At 44.2% G+C, this 17,691-nt stretch overlaps 3 protein-coding genes, 1 long non-coding RNA gene and 1 other non-coding gene across 8 annotated transcripts; 2 read left to right on the top strand and 3 right to left on the bottom strand.

The window, feature by feature from the left end:
* Positions 1-5: 5 nt before the first annotated feature.
* si:ch211-107m4.1 (heterogeneous nuclear ribonucleoprotein U-like protein 2) lies at positions 6-3,210 on the bottom strand. Its single transcript, XM_011610495.2, has 11 exons — positions 2,556-3,210; positions 2,309-2,385; positions 1,931-2,173; positions 1,735-1,847; positions 1,388-1,651; positions 1,188-1,310; positions 990-1,091; positions 734-902; positions 443-652; positions 301-353; positions 6-146 (listed from the first exon to the last, which is right to left on the bottom strand). The coding sequence occupies exons 1-11, from the start codon at positions 3,053-3,055 to the stop codon at positions 78-80; spliced, it is 1,923 nt and encodes a 640-aa protein (XP_011608797.2). The 5' UTR covers positions 3,056-3,210; the 3' UTR covers positions 6-77.
* Positions 3,211-3,571: 361 nt separating this feature from the next.
* LOC101077046 (transmembrane protein 179) lies at positions 3,572-6,554 on the bottom strand. The gene is made up of 4 exons (XM_003970217.3): positions 6,084-6,554; positions 5,305-5,442; positions 5,056-5,134; positions 3,572-4,791 (listed from the first exon to the last, which is right to left on the bottom strand). The coding sequence occupies exons 1-4, from the start codon at positions 6,404-6,406 to the stop codon at positions 4,600-4,602; spliced, it is 732 nt and encodes a 243-aa protein (XP_003970266.1). The 5' UTR covers positions 6,407-6,554; the 3' UTR covers positions 3,572-4,599.
* A 4,851-nt stretch (positions 6,555-11,405) lies between these two features.
* LOC105417324 (uncharacterized) lies at positions 11,406-13,896 on the top strand. The gene is made up of 4 exons (XR_965056.2): positions 11,406-11,598; positions 12,615-12,667; positions 13,137-13,225; positions 13,660-13,896. It is a non-coding gene; the product is annotated as an uncharacterized lncRNA (long non-coding RNA).
* An 869-nt stretch (positions 13,897-14,765) lies between these two features.
* trnaf-gaa (transfer RNA phenylalanine (anticodon GAA)) lies at positions 14,766-14,838 on the bottom strand. Its single transcript has one exon. It is a non-coding gene; the product is annotated as a tRNA-Phe (tRNA).
* Positions 14,839-14,991: 153 nt separating this feature from the next.
* Positions 14,992-17,500, top strand: hs6st2 (heparan sulfate 6-O-sulfotransferase 2). 4 transcript variants are annotated; one of them, XM_011610492.2, is made up of 3 exons: positions 14,993-15,178; positions 15,273-15,914; positions 16,049-17,500. In XM_011610492.2, the coding sequence occupies exons 2-3, from the start codon at positions 15,343-15,345 to the stop codon at positions 16,872-16,874; spliced, it is 1,398 nt and encodes a 465-aa protein (XP_011608794.1). In that variant the 5' UTR covers positions 14,993-15,178; positions 15,273-15,342; the 3' UTR covers positions 16,875-17,500. The 4 variants fall into 4 exon arrangements, with proteins under 4 accessions (XP_011608795.1, XP_011608794.1, XP_011608793.1 ...); XM_011610491.2 differs by having other exon boundaries at positions 14,993-15,185; XM_029847815.1 differs by having other exon boundaries at positions 15,027-15,043.
* The last annotated feature ends 191 nt before the right edge of the window (positions 17,501-17,691 follow it).

The following is a 17,691-nucleotide window of genomic DNA, read 5'->3' as shown; positions in this document are numbered from 1 at the left end:
AATACTTAAAATCTTTGAACAATGCAGCGAGTGTAAACATGAACAGTCCTCGTGATTGAGCGGCAGCAGCTGTTTGTTCACCAGTAACCAACATCATTATAGTCTCTGTAGTAGTAGTAGCCAGGGTCCTGATAGGCCACATTCCACTGAAAAAGAAACAAACCGGAAGTCACCAAAGCATCGAGGAACAGTACCTAAAGTAAAAACTACCGTCTCTACCCTGAAGCACATTTCTTTTCCTGTTTTTTTGCTCATAGCTTAAACGAAATTACGGTTTATGTGGGTTTTTGCAGTGCTCACATATCTCAGATGCTGTGCCGACGTCTGCGTGTTGAGTCTCGTGTCATTCAGGCCTACAGACAAAAAATAAAAAAATCAAATGAACTTGGATATGAAAGCATCACATCATCCTGGACAGGCTACGCCGTGCTCTCATGCTGACCCCGACAAGCAGCCCACTGCGTCCTGTGAGGGTAGGGTCTTTTTTTGTGAAGTTTGGGTCTCTTCTTCTCTGGTTTGGGGATGGGGGGCAGCAGCCGGTGAGCCTCGTCCTTGTACTCCTGCAGCAGCTTCTGGGCCTGTTCCTGAGGCAGCTCCACGTACAGCAGCTCCTCCAGCAGGTCGCTCTGCTGCTCTGGAAGACTGCAGCTGACTGGAACCAGACAGAAAAGCCTGAGTTATATTTAGCTTATCGTCACCGCGGCCTATTGGTCCCTCTGAAATTAAAGCAGACCTTGTAGTTTGAGCAGTGCGGTCTCAGGAATCGGCTCACTGCCACCCGTCTGGTGCTCAGACAGACGCCTGTTCCACTCGCCAGCCGAAGGAAAGACGACCACCACCTTCCTCCTGAAACCACCAAACAGCTGTAGCTTGTACCGACGTGCAGAGAAGAGGATGTTGCACTGAAGAGCAAAAACAAGGAAAAAGAAATCACCTTAAAATACTCAGAATACCTTTACAATTTCTGTATTTTTTTTTTAGAGATTTACCTGATCAAGAATGTAATTGCCAGGAGTCTGTGCAGCCAGCTTGATCAAATCTGTCAGACACTGAGCAGCCTGCTGCAACTGGTGCTCCCTCTGTCCACCAGTCTACACACACGCGCACACACGCACACACGCGCTGTGATCAGCACACAGGATACAGATTATCATTGTACCTGAGCAGAGTGCAGCAGTTTGACTTACAATCATACATGACAGCAGCTCCTCCGTGCCCAACAGTCTGTAAAGTTTGTCCGGATGTTGCTTTGTGTGAGTCCGGGCCCAGCGGCTCTTACCAGAACCAGGAAGACCGACCATTAATAATACCTGTCAAAAGAATAAATTACTCTAAAAATAATTGGCAACATAAAACATCAGGTGGAACTCCAATGAAGATCTCCTACCTCACACTGTGCTCCAGATCTAGGAGCAAACGTGCTGTGCACCGACTGTCCAGACGGAAGAGTTACCAGTGGTGTAAAGCCTGTGCGACCAGGGTACCAGGGAGGACCTGTGGGGTCCAGGTGGAACCTGACGGAACAGCCTTTACAGAGGACGTGAGGAAACAGAGGACGACCTAATAATGCAGGGCTTCTCAAAGAAAAAGCTACCCCCATGAAACGGCCATTCTTATGGAAAGAGATCTCAGTAGCATCTGTAGAGAAAGACTAACACACAGACAACTTGGATCAAAAACATTCTTATACAACATTCTATTGTGACAAAAGAGAAGAGTCAGCATGTGACTCACAGCGTAGCACCCAATGATGTCCCCCACAGAGAAGGGCTCCCCAAATTCCTGCTCTGTCCCACCTGACGCTTTTATACCATGTCCGTCATACGCAAAAGACTCTTCATCTCTACCTGGCATGAGACAATAATAATAATAATAACAACACATGTCCAGATAACTCCTCCAAGAAAGGATCTGGGGAAACTATCCTCACCCAGCAGTAGAGAGGTGTCAGGCGTTGACCAGCCTACTCTCAGTCCATGTGGGCACTTATCATCTTTATAGTCCAGCTGTGTAGTCGACCACGTCCTCTCCACCCTCACCTCAAAGCCCACCCTGCCCTGCAGCACTCCATGGGTGAGCCTGCAGCCCGACCACAACAGCGGGAATCGATCCCAGAAGCGCGGCTGCCCGCCGGAGCCATCAGGATGCACCTCAAAGTGAAGGTGGCTGTCATCTGTGCACGCAAAAGAACTTTTGAGTTCAAAATAGCCAAAGTTACCTTTGTTTCAGAGCTCAATCCAAGACCATACAGTTTCCAGGTCTATTCTGATCCCCAACATACCAAATCAAAATGCATTTGAAAACTCACGTGGATTTATTCGAACTTTATCTTCATCCTGTGCTTGTGTGTAATCCAGGTTGGCAGCAGCTTTTGGGGATCTGGCTCTAGTTGGGAGGAGAATGTGCAGACACCCCTCTATCAACATGCATGTCAACAAACTGAATGTCTTCATTATTTAAGTAGACAGCAGTCACTTTACCACAATAAACTCACATTCACGCTGTGATGGGAAAAGTCTAAAGCTTTTAGCTGAGATCTCGGGAGCTTGCTTTACCTTTTGTATCGGATCTCTTCTTTGAACTCGTAGAACGCTCTCCCCCTGCCCCTCACATCCGGCGGCTGAGCTCTACTGGACTCCTCGCAATCCTCTTCGCCCCCCTGCTGCATGTCAACCTCTCCTCCTCCCACCTGATGTTGTGGGACACACGCTGGGATGAGTTCGGAGGCTTCCTGTGCTGCACACAGGTCGGGATGGGTCTCTGTCTGCGTGGCGGAGTCTGCGAGCTCTTTGCAGCGGTCCTTTCTAGCGGAGGCACCGGTCTCCTCCTTCCGTGGTTCAAGGGTGTCCGCGGTCTGTATCATTGAGATGCCATCGTTGACCACGGTGTCATTTTGTTTTAACTTTTCCTCAACATCTCCACATGTTCTTGCCTCTGAAGCGGACCACAGCCTAGTGGCTAGTTCAGCTTTTAGTCCTTTGGCGTCCAACCCAAGTTCTTTTAGCTTCGACCGAAGCTCGGGCACTTTTAATTTTTTGATGTCGTCTAACTTCATTTTTGCCGTGTTAAAAGAAAAAAATCCCTGTCAGAAGCAATTTGAGTTAAAGGAAATAAGTTAAAGAAAAAAAAGAAAAAAAAGAAGCTGATTGAACAAAACAACACTGGTTCAATATGGTGCCCTGGTTTGTGATTGGCTGTCGACTTCTTCTTCTACTTTCTATTTTTAACCAGAGCAGGCGCTGTCTGCAACACTGCCACTAAACGGTAGGAACCTGTAACTACAACTGTTAGGGTTAGGGTTAGGTTTACAGCACCCTTTTTGGACGTTATTACTTAGCTGATTTGCAGCCAAAACATATATATATTAGTAATACTATTAATACTAGAAATCTGCATTCATTGGTGGGGTGTACTTATTTACCCTGAGATGTAACAGTGAAGGAACATATATTCATTCAGACAATGTAAAAACTGTTAAAAGTAAGATACCTGGCATCTGTGTGATCTGGAAATATCTCCTTTCATAACATTCCCGTCATCATCGAAACATGAACTGTAACTACATTCTTAAAGACTCAGAGGCTTTTTTATTTTTACAAATGAGACACATGGGGAAAAAATGAGAACTGGGCTCAGCACAAATACATGTAACAGATAAAAACCATCAAGGTCATTTCAAGTTAAAATACAAAAACACATTTTATATTACAATTCATGACACACTGCCTTATCTCTCGTCAATTCAGATTACTTTCTCCACTGTTTGTGTTCCATTGCAACCATGTCTGTCAATGATAACAAGAAAGAAACACACAACTTTGAATCATTCATTTATGTAAATCAGCAAAATGGTAACTTCCTTCCTTGTCATTGAACCATTTGGCCTTCTGCACAAAACCCTCTCAGAAACAAAGATCCACACACATTTATCTCCAATTTACTCCACAGCTTGTGAACATCACGTGAGAGAGTTTCGCTGCTTCATTTAGGCCCCGAACGGCTGCGTCCACAGAAACAGCATCATGATAATCATTGTGAGAGGCAGAGACTTGTTCTTTGCAGCGAGTTTTCTATTACGCAACAGAACATTCGGGTCACGCTCACACAGTGAGCCGGTTCCTCACACATGGAGGCTCAGTCGCACGTCAGTGATGCATCTGACTCCTCCAGTCAGCAAACATGACACATACATTTAAATCTACAAAAACCCTGTAAAATGCAAACACAACACATTCAATGTATTTAAGGATTGTTGCATTTGAAAACAACACAAAATGAGCAATGACTTAAAATAATGAGCTTTAACTTGACTTCCCTAAAATCCCTTTTGTCATAAAACCAATGGAGTTGGATTGTTGCTGTTTTGATGCAGTCACACATATAAGCTTCTTTCATTGGGAACTAGACTAAAACAGAAAAAACAGAAGCACGGCACCACTTTGAGGGTTTTTTCTTTTAAAGATCAGCTTGTTTCAATAATTTAAAGCAAAAGCTTGTTCAGGTGAATCCGTGAAAACAAGGAACACAAATACATGCAAATCTCTTAATTCTATGCTACAGAGGAGAAGCAGAGGGTGTTTATTGTTCTACCTTTAACAGTCAAACTAAGACGGTGGGCGTTGCTGGAGGAGGGGAAGGGGATGTGCTCTCAGACGGACTGTGACCCAGCAGCAGCTCCTTCTCTCTGGGACGGCACGGCCTGCTGATGTGCTGACTATGAGAGTGGTAGAGCCGCAGGAAAGCCAGGATGGACTGAGCCAGCCACAGAGCTGTCACGCTCCACAGAGACGCCTAAGGACACAAGTTAGGGACAGAGACAACAGTCACATGTGCAAAATGAAAACCTTACAAGGAATTCAGTGTGCAGATGTGCAGATCACCGACGCCAGAGTGGACATGTAGCCAATTAGCAAGGGTTAAACAATATTATCTGTTGAGCATTATGATAAAATCTGACTGATTATGACAGCTAATCTCGTTAGTTGCATCAGTAGTCTGGGTAATGCAAGGTCAGCTAACTTAAAACATTAACTATTTCATTCTGAGCAGTCCTACCTGTGCCAGGTTGAGCTCTGTGTAGAAAGACGAGGTGTCCACGTCCAGATACAGAGGCATAGACTGGGACTCTGCACAGCTGAGTACAAATCAATATGAAAGGGATAAGAGAGTGATCACCAAGCACACTTCTTTACCCATCTCTCTGTATCTGGTGTAGAATTATCAGCCTGCCATAACTATTGGGAAAAACTCCCCAAGAATATACACGAGGGTTCCACCAATACTTGAATAATGTTTATCATATACCTGAATGGTTGCATGTTCTGATTGGTGACAGTGTCACACCAGGAGGACAGGCCCAACGACAGGATGAGACTGGCGCCCCCAGACAGGAAGAGCAAGCACACGCTCAGCAGCACCGTCAGGAAGGATGAAAACAGGGTGCTAAGAGGAGACACATGTGGCAGACGGCTTAAAAAAATAGAGTTAATGCTACAAGTGCTTGTTAATCAGCAAGTCAACCCTTTTTCTCTTGTTTATGATTCGGTTTGACTTTCATTTTCAGTTTCAACTTTATTGGGCCATCATGAGGTGCAAAATGAAACATTGACAAAGAATAAATACATTTACTGTTACAAAAAACCTCTTACTTAAATACTTTTAAAAGTACACTGCAAATCCCTTGAATTAAAAACATTACTAATGTGGAAATAGAAAATATTTACAAGCCTTTATGTAATTGTTACATCACTGTGCAGCTGTTGAGGGTGGCCCTATTTTAATTACATTATAATGCAGGAGGAGCATAAACTATTAGGTTAGGTTGGCATTACAGGGCATTAAAATGCAGAGAGTATAGGTAAAAATAACATTTAATATCTCTACACTGAGTGGGCCCACCACACTATAATTCTTATATTTTAACATTGTGTACACTATAAATCTTCAGCATCTTCATGTGGCAGAATAGAACTGCACTTTTTGTCACATTCTGCGTAATCTGTTTTAGCGCATTGCTTCAGCTAAATAAATAAATAAATGAAAAGATTTAGGTCAGTCATTTCCAGATGTGTGTCAAAACTCACTCGTCATGCCGCCCGTGCAGATAGAAGAGGCACCTCCATCCCTGCGCAGCGCCGTAGAGCACCGTGAAAATACCGACAAATGTGGCGAACTGACAGGCTGCCGGGGGCCCCCACTGCTGCACCACCAAGTGAGAGACGTCTGCGGACGGGCCGGTCGACCCGGCCGGGTCATCTACTCTCCAGTACCCGGTAGAGAAGAGTGCGCATCGGCCTTTGAACGCAGAGCCATTGAGAGCCATGGGGACGACCACGAGTAGACCCGCCACCACCGAGAGGGCGTGAGCCGTACAGTGAGCCAGTAACAGCCGCCGGTCCAGCTCCATGCTTCAGGCGTGAGTGGGGTCCCGATGTCTAATCAAAAGTTCTATAACGTCAGCACATCCCCGTTCATCCCCAGATCACGGTCACCGGGCGGATGGATATTTTAAGATCGCTGGGTGGGGCGCGGCTGTCTGGGCGTTACACAACGCCCCTCTGGAATGATCCACAAACGAGAGGAGGCAGAGGAGCTCTCACTCCAGCACAAATCCCGGTCATCAGAGCGTCAAACCCCCTCAAACAGCACGCATGTTCAACATCCTTTGTAACTACGAGATATGCTCCTACTTCCAGTTTTGAATTTGTTATGGATTTTGATTTACACGTTTTCATAATTGTAGGCGCAATCAATTTATACCAACACCTTTATTTGTTGTACGTGCAAAACGTGCAGTATGTGGCGATGGGTCCGAGTGACTCATCCTCTTAAATAAGCGATCACCGGTTGATAATAATTCCTGTAGTAGTGACGTAGTAGTTCGTCACCAAAGCAAAACGATTAATAAAAATAGGATCTGACCATGGACAACGGGCTGAATGAAATACGTAAATAGGACAATTTACTTCACGATTTTACTGATTCATAGATAATAAAACATGATTAAAAAAGAGACTTGTCAATAATGTGAAGTATAAAAAAAGCCTTACCGCCACCAAAAAAATAATAATATAATTTAACTGAGAACAAAGCACTTGGAGTGCGTGGACTATTTATAAGGTAATAGTCAGAACCCAAAATCACTGTGGCTCATAGGCCAACAAGCAAAACACCATTAAATCCCCTGACCTGAACTCTCATTATATAGAGTGATCATGAACATTTAGCACAAACCTGGAATGAATCAATTCAAATGGCAGTGAAACGATTCCAGAAACGTGGAACCCCTGGCACAGCAGAATGTTTTTAATACCACTCCTCCCTTTCTAGTGCTCCCAGTCTCCCTGTATAAAGCAACACCAGGAGGGTCCTGGATGCACCTCACATGCCGCCTTTGGATGTGCCAGATGTGCTTCATCCTGAGAGTGTCAAGAAGAGGAACACCCAGTGCATCATTCCCCTTGCCAGTCATGAGCTCCATAAGAAGCTGATCAAGGAGCTGATCAAGACGGATGTCTCCTCTCCACGGGTCCGTCTCCTGCAGTGCAGTGCAAGCTCATCTTGAGCGATGTCTTTGTCCAACTCCTGGTCAGAGAGAGTGGGCCAGCCCTCCTGCAATGGTTGTGACCTCTTGGCCCTTCTGAGCTCCACCACATCTGTATCCCACTCAAATATGCAGGCTGACATGCGTGCCATGAAAGTGGGGTACGGCTGATGTGCCAAATGTCTAGACGGACAATCAAATTTGACCACCGCCTAAATTTGGCCTTGATCTTGTTCTCGCCCACCTCTTTGCCATTGTTCACATAAAGGAGGATCCACACCTGCGCTCTGGTACCTGAGGAAGTCATGTTGGTTCATTTCGTTTTTTTATTCTGAATCCATCCATAATGTCACTTTCATTTTTGCAATTCTGGTAAGCAGTTTATAACATGTGCTTTTAAATAGCTCATAGTTCATCAGTATTGTCATTATTACCTGTCCATCAGGCCTGCGGCCATAAGATCCAATGCTGGACCCTCACTGGCTGTTAGGACACTAATGAGTACCTGACCCATTTTGTTCCCCACAGAAGTCAGCCACCGGACAGTGCCCTTGGCAGGTCCACTGAGCTTCTTGGTGATCTGAAAATTCAAAAACCGTCAGAACATTTATGTAAAGATTGAGTGTATATTATTTGGAAGATTAGAGCTATTCAAATTCTAACCGTCTTAGTAGAGTCCATTTTTAAAATGCATCCATAGACTGAAGTTATCTTAGCCTCAATATCCTCCAGCCTGTTCAGGATATCTTGACTGTACACAACAAGGAGCCACTTATAGCTTGGTAACACCGCTGATACTGGGGGCTCCTAAAATGTGGTTGCAGCAGTCTAGAGGCATCTAGACGGATCACTCTGATGTCACAGGCATATCTTTAAAAAGGAAAAAAAATATTCTCTCTTTCTCCAAACTACATTTTGATGTGTAAATATGTGTAGTGAGTGCATATGTATGTATTTGTGTCGTGTACCTGCGTGTCAGGATGACCCTAAACTCTGAGCGGTGTTCCAGGTCCAGCTGCTGGAGAATTGCCTGCATATCAGGGTCTCTGTGACCAAGTTGTAATAGCGGTCAATATCAAGGACCTGGCGCACTCTCCTGTGAAGACCACCGCTGGCCTGTGGATGCCCATTACATGCTGGCTTTAAGCAGAGCAGCCGTACGGCAAAGGGGTTGGAGCCTGGTGGTACACCAGAGATGGCTGTGGAGGGTAATACCACAGCTGAAGCTGGTCACGCAACTCCAACTTTCCACCTGAACCAACCCTGAACAAAGCTGATGACACCCACTTGTGGTCCTGCTGTGGCATTGTCTTTGGCCACAGCAGTGGGAGAGCAGCAGAATGCTCTGGCTGAAAGGGGTTCTGTTAAAGTTCAGAAAAACAAGGAGACCTGCCTTTTAAGACTCATCCCATGCAATAGTTTAAGGCAAAACAAAAGTATCATCACTTTTATCTATTGATGTTGACTGTTTTTACCAGGTTGCTCACAACAGTATGATCCGTCACAGGCTGAGCAGGTGCTGGTGGCTGCACAGATGGTGGTAATGGGGGAGCAAGGAAGGTGTCTGGGGATGCGGAAACAGTTGGACGAGATGGGGAAGGTTGATGAGGCTGCTTTGGCAATGGGACAGGATCAGGAGATGGGTCGATGGCTGAAGCTGCCCCAGGACCCTCATGTCCCGATGCAGTCACTGGTACCTATGGGGTTATATAGATGTGACATGTTATTGTACATGTTTTATTTGCCACTGTCATACATTTGTATGTACATGCCAAACTTCATAATATGTTCTTATATTCACCTGGGAAGGTTTTCTGGAAACGTTCAGGTTTGGCTTTGCAGCTCTCACGTTTTCCACCAAGCCTTGATCTTTCAAACTTAAAATAACATATATCAAACTCATAAAACATATATCAAACTCATAAAACATATATCAAAATCAAAAGCCTTGGAAATTAGAGGCAAAACGTTGCATCACTATGTCATAAGATGTTTTTATGCTTGAAGAACATTTGGAGTAAGTAACTTTGACTAGAAATTAATATCAGTATGTTAAATTTACCATTGAAACATTTATCCTCGACCTTACTGGAGCAGTGGAGACATCAGTAGAGCTGACTGGACTTCTCTGGAGGAGGAAGGGTGACTGATGTGTCACCTGCATGGGTTGTTTCTGGAACAACAGAGGGTATCTGAAAAATACAGCACATACAATGAGTCAGTCAGGCATACGTATGTTAGACTGAATTAAATAATTGCAAGAAAATGATTTGGAGGCTTCATTTACCACAGAGAACGAGTGTGCAGGACGTGACACTGGCGAATCACCAGTGGATGCAGACGTGCTCTGGCCAACAATGCATGTTGAGGCAGCAGCAGCAGCAGGAAGCTGAAGAGTCACAGAAACCATCAAGAAATCATCATTTGCCCAGTACTAGCACATGTAAATTAAATGATCAAAAGAGTGTGAAATTAATACTGCGACTACTATTAACATTAATTCATATCAACAATTGTCTTTAATGGATGGTAATTATCATCAAACAGTTATTTTATTGAAACTTCACACCTGTGCTTGATTAGTGCCATTAGTGCCTGTGGGATCTGTATTTTAAAGCAATAAACTACGTTAGGGTGTTTTGGTTAGTTGAAGATTACAAAACCCAGAATAATATTACCTCCTGATACATGTAATGCCATTCTTCAGGTGAGGAACAGACCATTTATCTTCATGACCCACTGACAGAGCCCAGCCGATCCAGGTTGAAGTTAAGCCAATGTTTTTAATATGAAATCAAACAGTACAGTCCTCCCAGAAAATCACACACAACCAAAATAAAGTTGAATGTGTCAATATTTGCAGTCTTTCCTTTTAATTGTAGTCACCTTGTGAGTGTGAAAGCTGCAATTGCCCCCCTGTGGCTCTCTCACCAGGGTCCTTTGACCCCTCAGCTGCAGAGGGCACTTTTCTATCTGTAACAACAAAAAAATCTTACTCTTGTTTCACATGACATAATAGCTGACTAATAAATGTGTAAACACCCTACTGAATGTAACAGTTCACCGTGTTAAGTTCTTCCGAGGGATTTTTATCCTGCTAATAGTTATAAATCTAGATAGATTATATCCTTTCTGTCTATACCTGAGGGAAAAATGTAGTCTGCTATCTGAAATGATTAATGTAAGTCGTTTTAGGTTGGTCGTTTCACCTGAGTGTAAAGGTCATGCCATTTCTTTGGTCTGTCATAACATAACATAATGTTATAACATAACAAGTAATCAGAAACGACGCAGTCCAGCGTACTTCTGCCAAAGAAAACAAGCAATTTCATCGGCAGAAAAAAAAATACAACCAGCTAAAGCTCCGGCAGCAACTGCACAAACTTTACTGCAAAACTCCCGATGATCAAGTTACATTAGCGGTACAAATGCCTGACATGACTTGGACATATTGCATTAAGCATTTACGGTGATATTTTATGTGAAATGAAAAAAACGTAACGTAACGAATAACAGACCGCAATTTGCGCACGTACCTTGTCAAATTCCACGGAGATGTCCGGAATAAGCAGCGGGCAGACTTTTAAATAATAAATCAACTCTAGGATCGATTGGCTTTTCCAAAGATTGAGACCGCAGTTTAAGTTAAGGCGGGACGTCGAAAGATTGAATCGCGTATATGATTGGCTGTTGAAAGATTGAAAAGCGCATATGACTGGCGCATGGCTCAGCCCTCGCACGGGCTTGAGGAGGGAGGGCTCGCACAGTTGAAGAGGGAGGGCTCGCACAGTTGAAGAGGGAGGGCTCGCACAGTTGAAGAGGGAGGGCTCGCACAGGCTTAAAAAAACCTCGCACAGGCTTAAAAAAACCTCGCACAGGCTTGAAAAACCTCGCACAGGCTTAAAAAAACCTCGCACAGGCTTAAAAAAAACCTCGCACAGGCTTAAAAAAACCTCGCACAGGCTTGAAAAACCTCGCACAGCTTGGCTTATACAGCTTTTGGCGAAACCTCGCACTGTTCCACATTGGACTTGATGCTACTCCATTTATCAACTGTGAGTCTCTGAGATGATTAATATCAAACTAGACGGTGTAATTTACCACTTATGAACCGTGGTTATGTTAAATCTGTATTAATTAGTTGCTTTGATGGTTTGGATTCCATCCCAAAGGAAGGATGTCCGTCATTTCTTACTCATAATTTTGAAAACATAAAAGATGTGTTTTATTTTGATTCACTTTGTGGCTGTGTATTTAGTATCTATCTTTGATACCATTACAACATGACTATTTGGTGAGTCAATATCACTATAAAGTGTCTTTGGGGTCGGTTTTCTTGTCACAAGTTAATTGATAAAACAAGTCATTTTGTTTATGTATATTCCATTTTCATAATAATATTGAACTTGCAGAGTATTTGCACCTATGTTTCGTAATTGTCATCATATTAGGTGTGTAGTTAGATGTTGCCAAACTTAACTTGTCCATTCTGTCACAGTGAAATATCAGTTGGTATAAAAACCTCTCAGAAATTACAGGGACATTTGATGACACAGGACTGTGATGATGGTGATGAATCCAGACCTTTTAGGCTACAAAAGAGCGGGGCTCTCTGGAGTTTCTCTGGTCTTCCTGAGCTGCACATGTCTTCGTAACATGTATAGCCGCCTTTATAGCTGTGTGTTGACCTGCTCCATTCTGGCCTGTACCACTACACCAGCTACCCCTATTTCTACTTTCATATTGGAACGGTCCCAGTCGGCCCGCCCATATGAGCGGTCACATGGTGCACACAGTAAATAAAAGTCCGCCCCTGAATCCAGAGCTTTTGGGCTACATTTTTAACTTTGAATGGTGTTTCTAGTTAGATGGGGCTACGAGAAAACAAAACACATCTCCACCACATCCTCACTTCCTCTACATCCGTTTAGTTGATCACGGACACAATAGGCAGACTTGGGGGGGGGGGACCTTATGGTGATATTGACTCTGGTATCTTTGCCCATCCCTGGTGGTAAATAACAAAGAAATGATGTGCAGGTATTTCTAAAAAAACATTTTTGACCCCAAGGTCAACTGACTCCAGTGATGCCTGTGGAGCCCAACTGGAACCACCAACATGAGGTGAGACCAACCAGAGTCAGATTAAAGTGTGTTTTTACTCTCTGATCTGTATGTTATATTGAAGAAACAGGTCTGTTTGATGTTGGGAATTTACTGCACATTACATAATCTTGTTTCGACCAACCTCAGTTTTCTCTCCCATCCACCCACCCACCCACCCACCATCCATCCATCTATCTATCTATCTATCTATCTACCCATCCATCTATCCATCCATCCATCATCCATCCATCCATCATCCATCCATCCATCCATCCATCCATCCATCCCCCCATCATCCATCCATCCATCCATCCATCCCCCCATCATTCATCCACCCATCCATCCATCCCCCCATCATCCATCATCCATCCATCCACCCATCCATCCATCCATCCATGATATACACTGATCTATTCAATAGAGAGGGTGGAAAGTTCTGTTTATTTGTTTTGCACATGGTCCTTATTTGGAAAATGTTCTCTTCAAGTCTGAGCAGAAACCAGCAGGTTCCTCTGTGTCCATCATGAGGAGCAGCTCCATGAGGATCTACGGTGACTTCAACCAACCAGAGTCCAGGTAGGTAAACCAAGTTTGACTACTTCGTGTGTTTTACTAACTGGCTCAATCGACAGGGACCTGGAAATGATAACACACTGTCACACTACCAAATATAATCAACTCTAAATCACCAGTTGGAAGCTGATCCAGAATTGGATTAGACGATGTACTAGACGATTTGCTTTGTAATTCTACACTTTTGGTTTGTATTGTACGAGAGCACCTGAGAAACAACAGTGAATACAAACACGTCTGAATTCCACAGAGAGGTGGAATCAGTTGTGTTAGACTGATTCAACCTGACTGAGCTAAGAAAAGAAAAGGGAAGTCTTAATGGAAGAAAGTGTTGAAGCCTGAGACATTCATGTCAACATTAAATCACATCCAAACTGGACCAGTGGGAACTCTCAAATGGCAAATGAAACTCACAAGATTTTTTTATCCTGTTGCAGCTTCTCAGTGACCTTCGTGACTTCAAAAAGAAAGAAATGATTCGATTCAAGATCTGCTCGGTTCTTGGGGGTCACACAGCAAATTCTGGAGATGAGCCTGGAAACCTCAAGATGTAGATGCTAAAGCCTGAAATGTTTATTGGGCTGAATGGCCCATTTATACCATAGAGGCTTTCCCGTGTTTGCTGTTTTAAATTTAAAGAATGGCAAAAAATAAAACTGGCATTGTAACTTTAACACTTCAGTCTCAAGTGACGTCTTTTATTGGGCTCTTATGCTTGTTGAATCTTTACAACTGTGAAGTGACACCAGTGTCTCCGGTACTCCAGAGGAACTTGGGTGAGCTGTTTTTAACCTAACGTCCACTAGAGGGCGCTGATAGCTGATACAGCAGCCTTCACAGTTGGGCTCTCTGGAGTTTCTCCTGTCTTCCTGAGCTGCACATGTCTTCATAACATGTATGGCCGCCTTTATAGCTGTATCTTGACCCGCTGACCTCCGACCCTGCTGACCCACTCAACTCCTACACCAGCAGTTTGTTACAATTAATGTATTTCCACGATCTCTGCCGAGTCTCTCCTCTACCTGTCCTCCTCCTTCTCCTCTCTCTCTACCCAGCCGGCCAACAGCAGGAGGGTCCCCCTACATGAGCCTGGTCCTGCTCATGCCCTGGGATTCTGGAAAACGCCTAGAAACAATTTTGATTGTAATAGATGCTATATAAATAAAGATTGATTTGATTTTGATTTTATAACTAACGGATGATCAGCCGCTGCTTTTGTTAAGCAGCGGGCAGACTTTTAAATAATAAATCAACTCGAGGATCGATTGACTTTTCCAAAGATTGAGACCGCAGTTTGATTTAAGGCGGGACGTCGAAAGATTGAATCGCGTATATGATTGGCTGTTGAAAGATTGAATGGCGCATATGATTGGCTGTTGAAAGATTGAATGGCGCATATGACTGGCTGGGCTTATACAGCTTTTCGCTTTGAAAAACAAAGCTAGTTAAAAATAAAAGTAAAGAAGTAAGGAGTAATTGCAACATTGAATCATTGCAAAGCACTCAGTGTGAAACCAGTCATTTCAGTGATGTTACAACAAAATGCCGAAACCCGGGATCGAACCAGGGACCTTTAGATCTTCAGTCTAACGCTCTCCCAACTGAGCTATTTCGGCTACCGTACCAGACGTTAAAAGAGTTATCCTAATATAATTCTACTCTTATGATTAAAGTATATCTAATAGCAAATAATAAACGCGAAAACGTGATTTGAAAATGCATTTTTATTTTTTCTTAGTTCTGAATTGCAACGCGTTCCACCGTGACGTCAGTATCACGCCCATCTTGAATTATTCGTCGCAAAGGCTGCTGGGAAGAAAGGTCAAAAATCGACGGCACGGATTTACTGCAGCATTAAAGATTACCATTCTGGATAATCTATCCGATACCACCGACATAACTACTCGTATTTTCCTCAGATTTAACTAAATTTAAACACAACACCGCGACAACCGCGTCAATAGTACCGTCACTTTTTCTCTACAATCTTGTCGAAACTCGTTAGCTCTGCCTGGCTGGCTAGCATTGTTATTGTTTCCCTTTCATTTAGGAGCCACGGCCCCCCGCCGAGGCTGGGGTTCGGACTGTCCGAGTGATGTTTTACACTCCATCCTGGGAAGATGGATGAGAGGTCCGGCAGCGGGAGCCACCACCACCACCACCGGCTGCTGATCGTCCTGGTCATGGTGTTGCTCTTTGGCGTCATCATGATCCAGTATGTCTGTCCCAGCAGCTCGGAGTGCCAGATGCTCCACCAGTTGGGATCCTGGTTTAAAGACGGTGGTGCAGCTGGCAGTGAAATCCAAGACGGCCTCCTAAGGGATCCGTACATTGCAGAAGATGGTGCTTTGGTTCGCTTTGTGCCTCGCTTCAACTTCAGCGAAACCGATTTAAACCGCGTCGTGGACTTTAACATCAAAGGAGACGACGTGATAGTGTTTCTGCACATCCAGAAAACTGGCGGAACGACGTTTGGTCGCCATTTAGTTCGAAATATTAAGCTGGAGAGGCCGTGCGACTGTCACGCAGGACAGAAGAAATGCACCTGTTACAGGCCAGGTAAAAAAGAAACTTGGCTTTTCTCTCGGTTCTCCACCGGCTGGAGCTGCGGCCTCCATGCGGACTGGACAGAGCTCACCAGCTGCGTCCCATCACGCATGGACTCAGTAGAGGTTCCAGAGAACCTGTTCAGGTTAGTGAGGGATTTAAGAGTCCCTATATGTGCTTTAGAATGAAAAATAATCAGTGGCTCATATCTTGTGCAGAGTAACAGCGATGGGATGATGAATATTAATACAAAGTAACGTCTTTTTTTGCTCTTTCCAGTAGGAACTACTATTATATAACCATCTTAAGAGACCCAGTATCCCGCTACCTGAGTGAGTGGCGCCACGTTCAACGTGGAGCAACCTGGAAGGCCTCCTTACACGTGTGCGACGGCCGTTCGCCAACGCTGTCCGAGCTGCCCAGCTGCTACTCGGGAGACGACTGGTCTGGTTGTTCCCTGCAGGAGTTCATGGACTGCCCTTACAACCTGGCAAACAACCGCCAGACCCGCATGCTGGCTGATCTCAGCCTGGTGGGCTGCTACAACGTCTCCGCCATGGGCGAGGAGGCCCGCTGGGCCGTGCTCCTGGAGAGTGCCAAGAGGAACCTACGTAGCATGGCTTTCTTTGGGCTGACTGAATACCAGCGGAAGACCCAGTATCTGTTTGAGCGTACTTTCAACCTAGAGTTCATCACTCCTTTCACACAGGCCAACGGCACGCGCGCCTCCGGCGTCGAGGTGCCTCCCAAGACGCAACAGAGGATCCTCCAGCTGAACCAGTGGGACCTAGAGCTGTACGAGTACGCCCGCGACCTTTTCCTGCAGCGTTTCCAGGCGGCCAGGCAGAAGGAGCGCAGACAGGCCAGGGAGAGGCGCCAGCAGGAGAGGAGGCGTCTCCGTGGAAGGTTCACAGCGAAGCAGTGGGGGCAGCAGAAGCCTACAGAAATAACCCGTCACCCCGACAGACACTGGGGTGTGGCTGAGGAGCAGCAGTGGAGGAAAGATGGCGATGACGGCGAGTCAGAAATACTGTTGCCAGACCTGTGGGATCAGGATGAGAACACAACCATGGATGATTACATGGATAATGTAGAACAGTGGTAATAAGGAAAAACAAGCTTTGAAGACTATTAATAAGGATTGTGCCAAGCTCTGCCTTGTTGTGTTGTTATTAAAGGGAAATTCTTTTTAATATATGCCTTATGTACAATCATTCCTTTTCTTTAACCATGAATCTGTAAAGCAATTTTTAATACTCACTGACAACCGTAATGATCCCCCTCGGTGAGCCGGGTGTAGCTACCTGCGGTCCACAAGCCTGGAAGACTGCATTTTAGACGAGCATGACCTGCAATTTAACTTGATTGAAATGTTTATTTTTTTATTGGTTACATGAAATATACATATGTGCGCTTGAGTTTGTGATTTAAGCTGTTTTAAAAATTGTCTCCAACATCTGTTTTTCAAATGTATGTGAAGCATCTTTTGCAACAGAAAATGGGAATGTTTTTTTAAAAAAAAATAGGAATCTAAATGTTTAGTATTAAGTGATTACGTTGTACACTGGCTGAATGTCTCAAGTTTCTGTCTTATAAATTATTTTACGTGAGTGGTAGCATTTTTTATGTTGTGGTCACTTTTCCACGGCGGCCGACAGGTGGCGCTAAAGTGTTTTTGAAAATCCATAATATCATTTTTTGTATACATTTGATTAAAGCGATCTAATGCGATCTTCTTTCAAATCAAAATAAAATACAACAGCATAATTAGCACTAAGTCAATTGAAATGCCTAATTTCATTTAGATAAATGCCACTTCTCGTGTCAATAACAATCCTGTTTTACATCTATTAACACTGTAGTTTAGATGCAAAAATGAAAATGACATTTTCGCTCATTAGGCATTATACGCAATCAGTAAA

The sequence above is a fragment of the Takifugu rubripes genome, chromosome 14 (genome assembly GCF_901000725.2).
Source record: "Takifugu rubripes chromosome 14, fTakRub1.2, whole genome shotgun sequence".
Lineage (NCBI taxonomy): Eukaryota > Metazoa > Chordata > Actinopteri > Tetraodontiformes > Tetraodontidae > Takifugu > Takifugu rubripes.
Note: the sequence above shows the minus strand (reverse complement) of the source record. Positions and strands in the feature narration are given on the sequence as shown.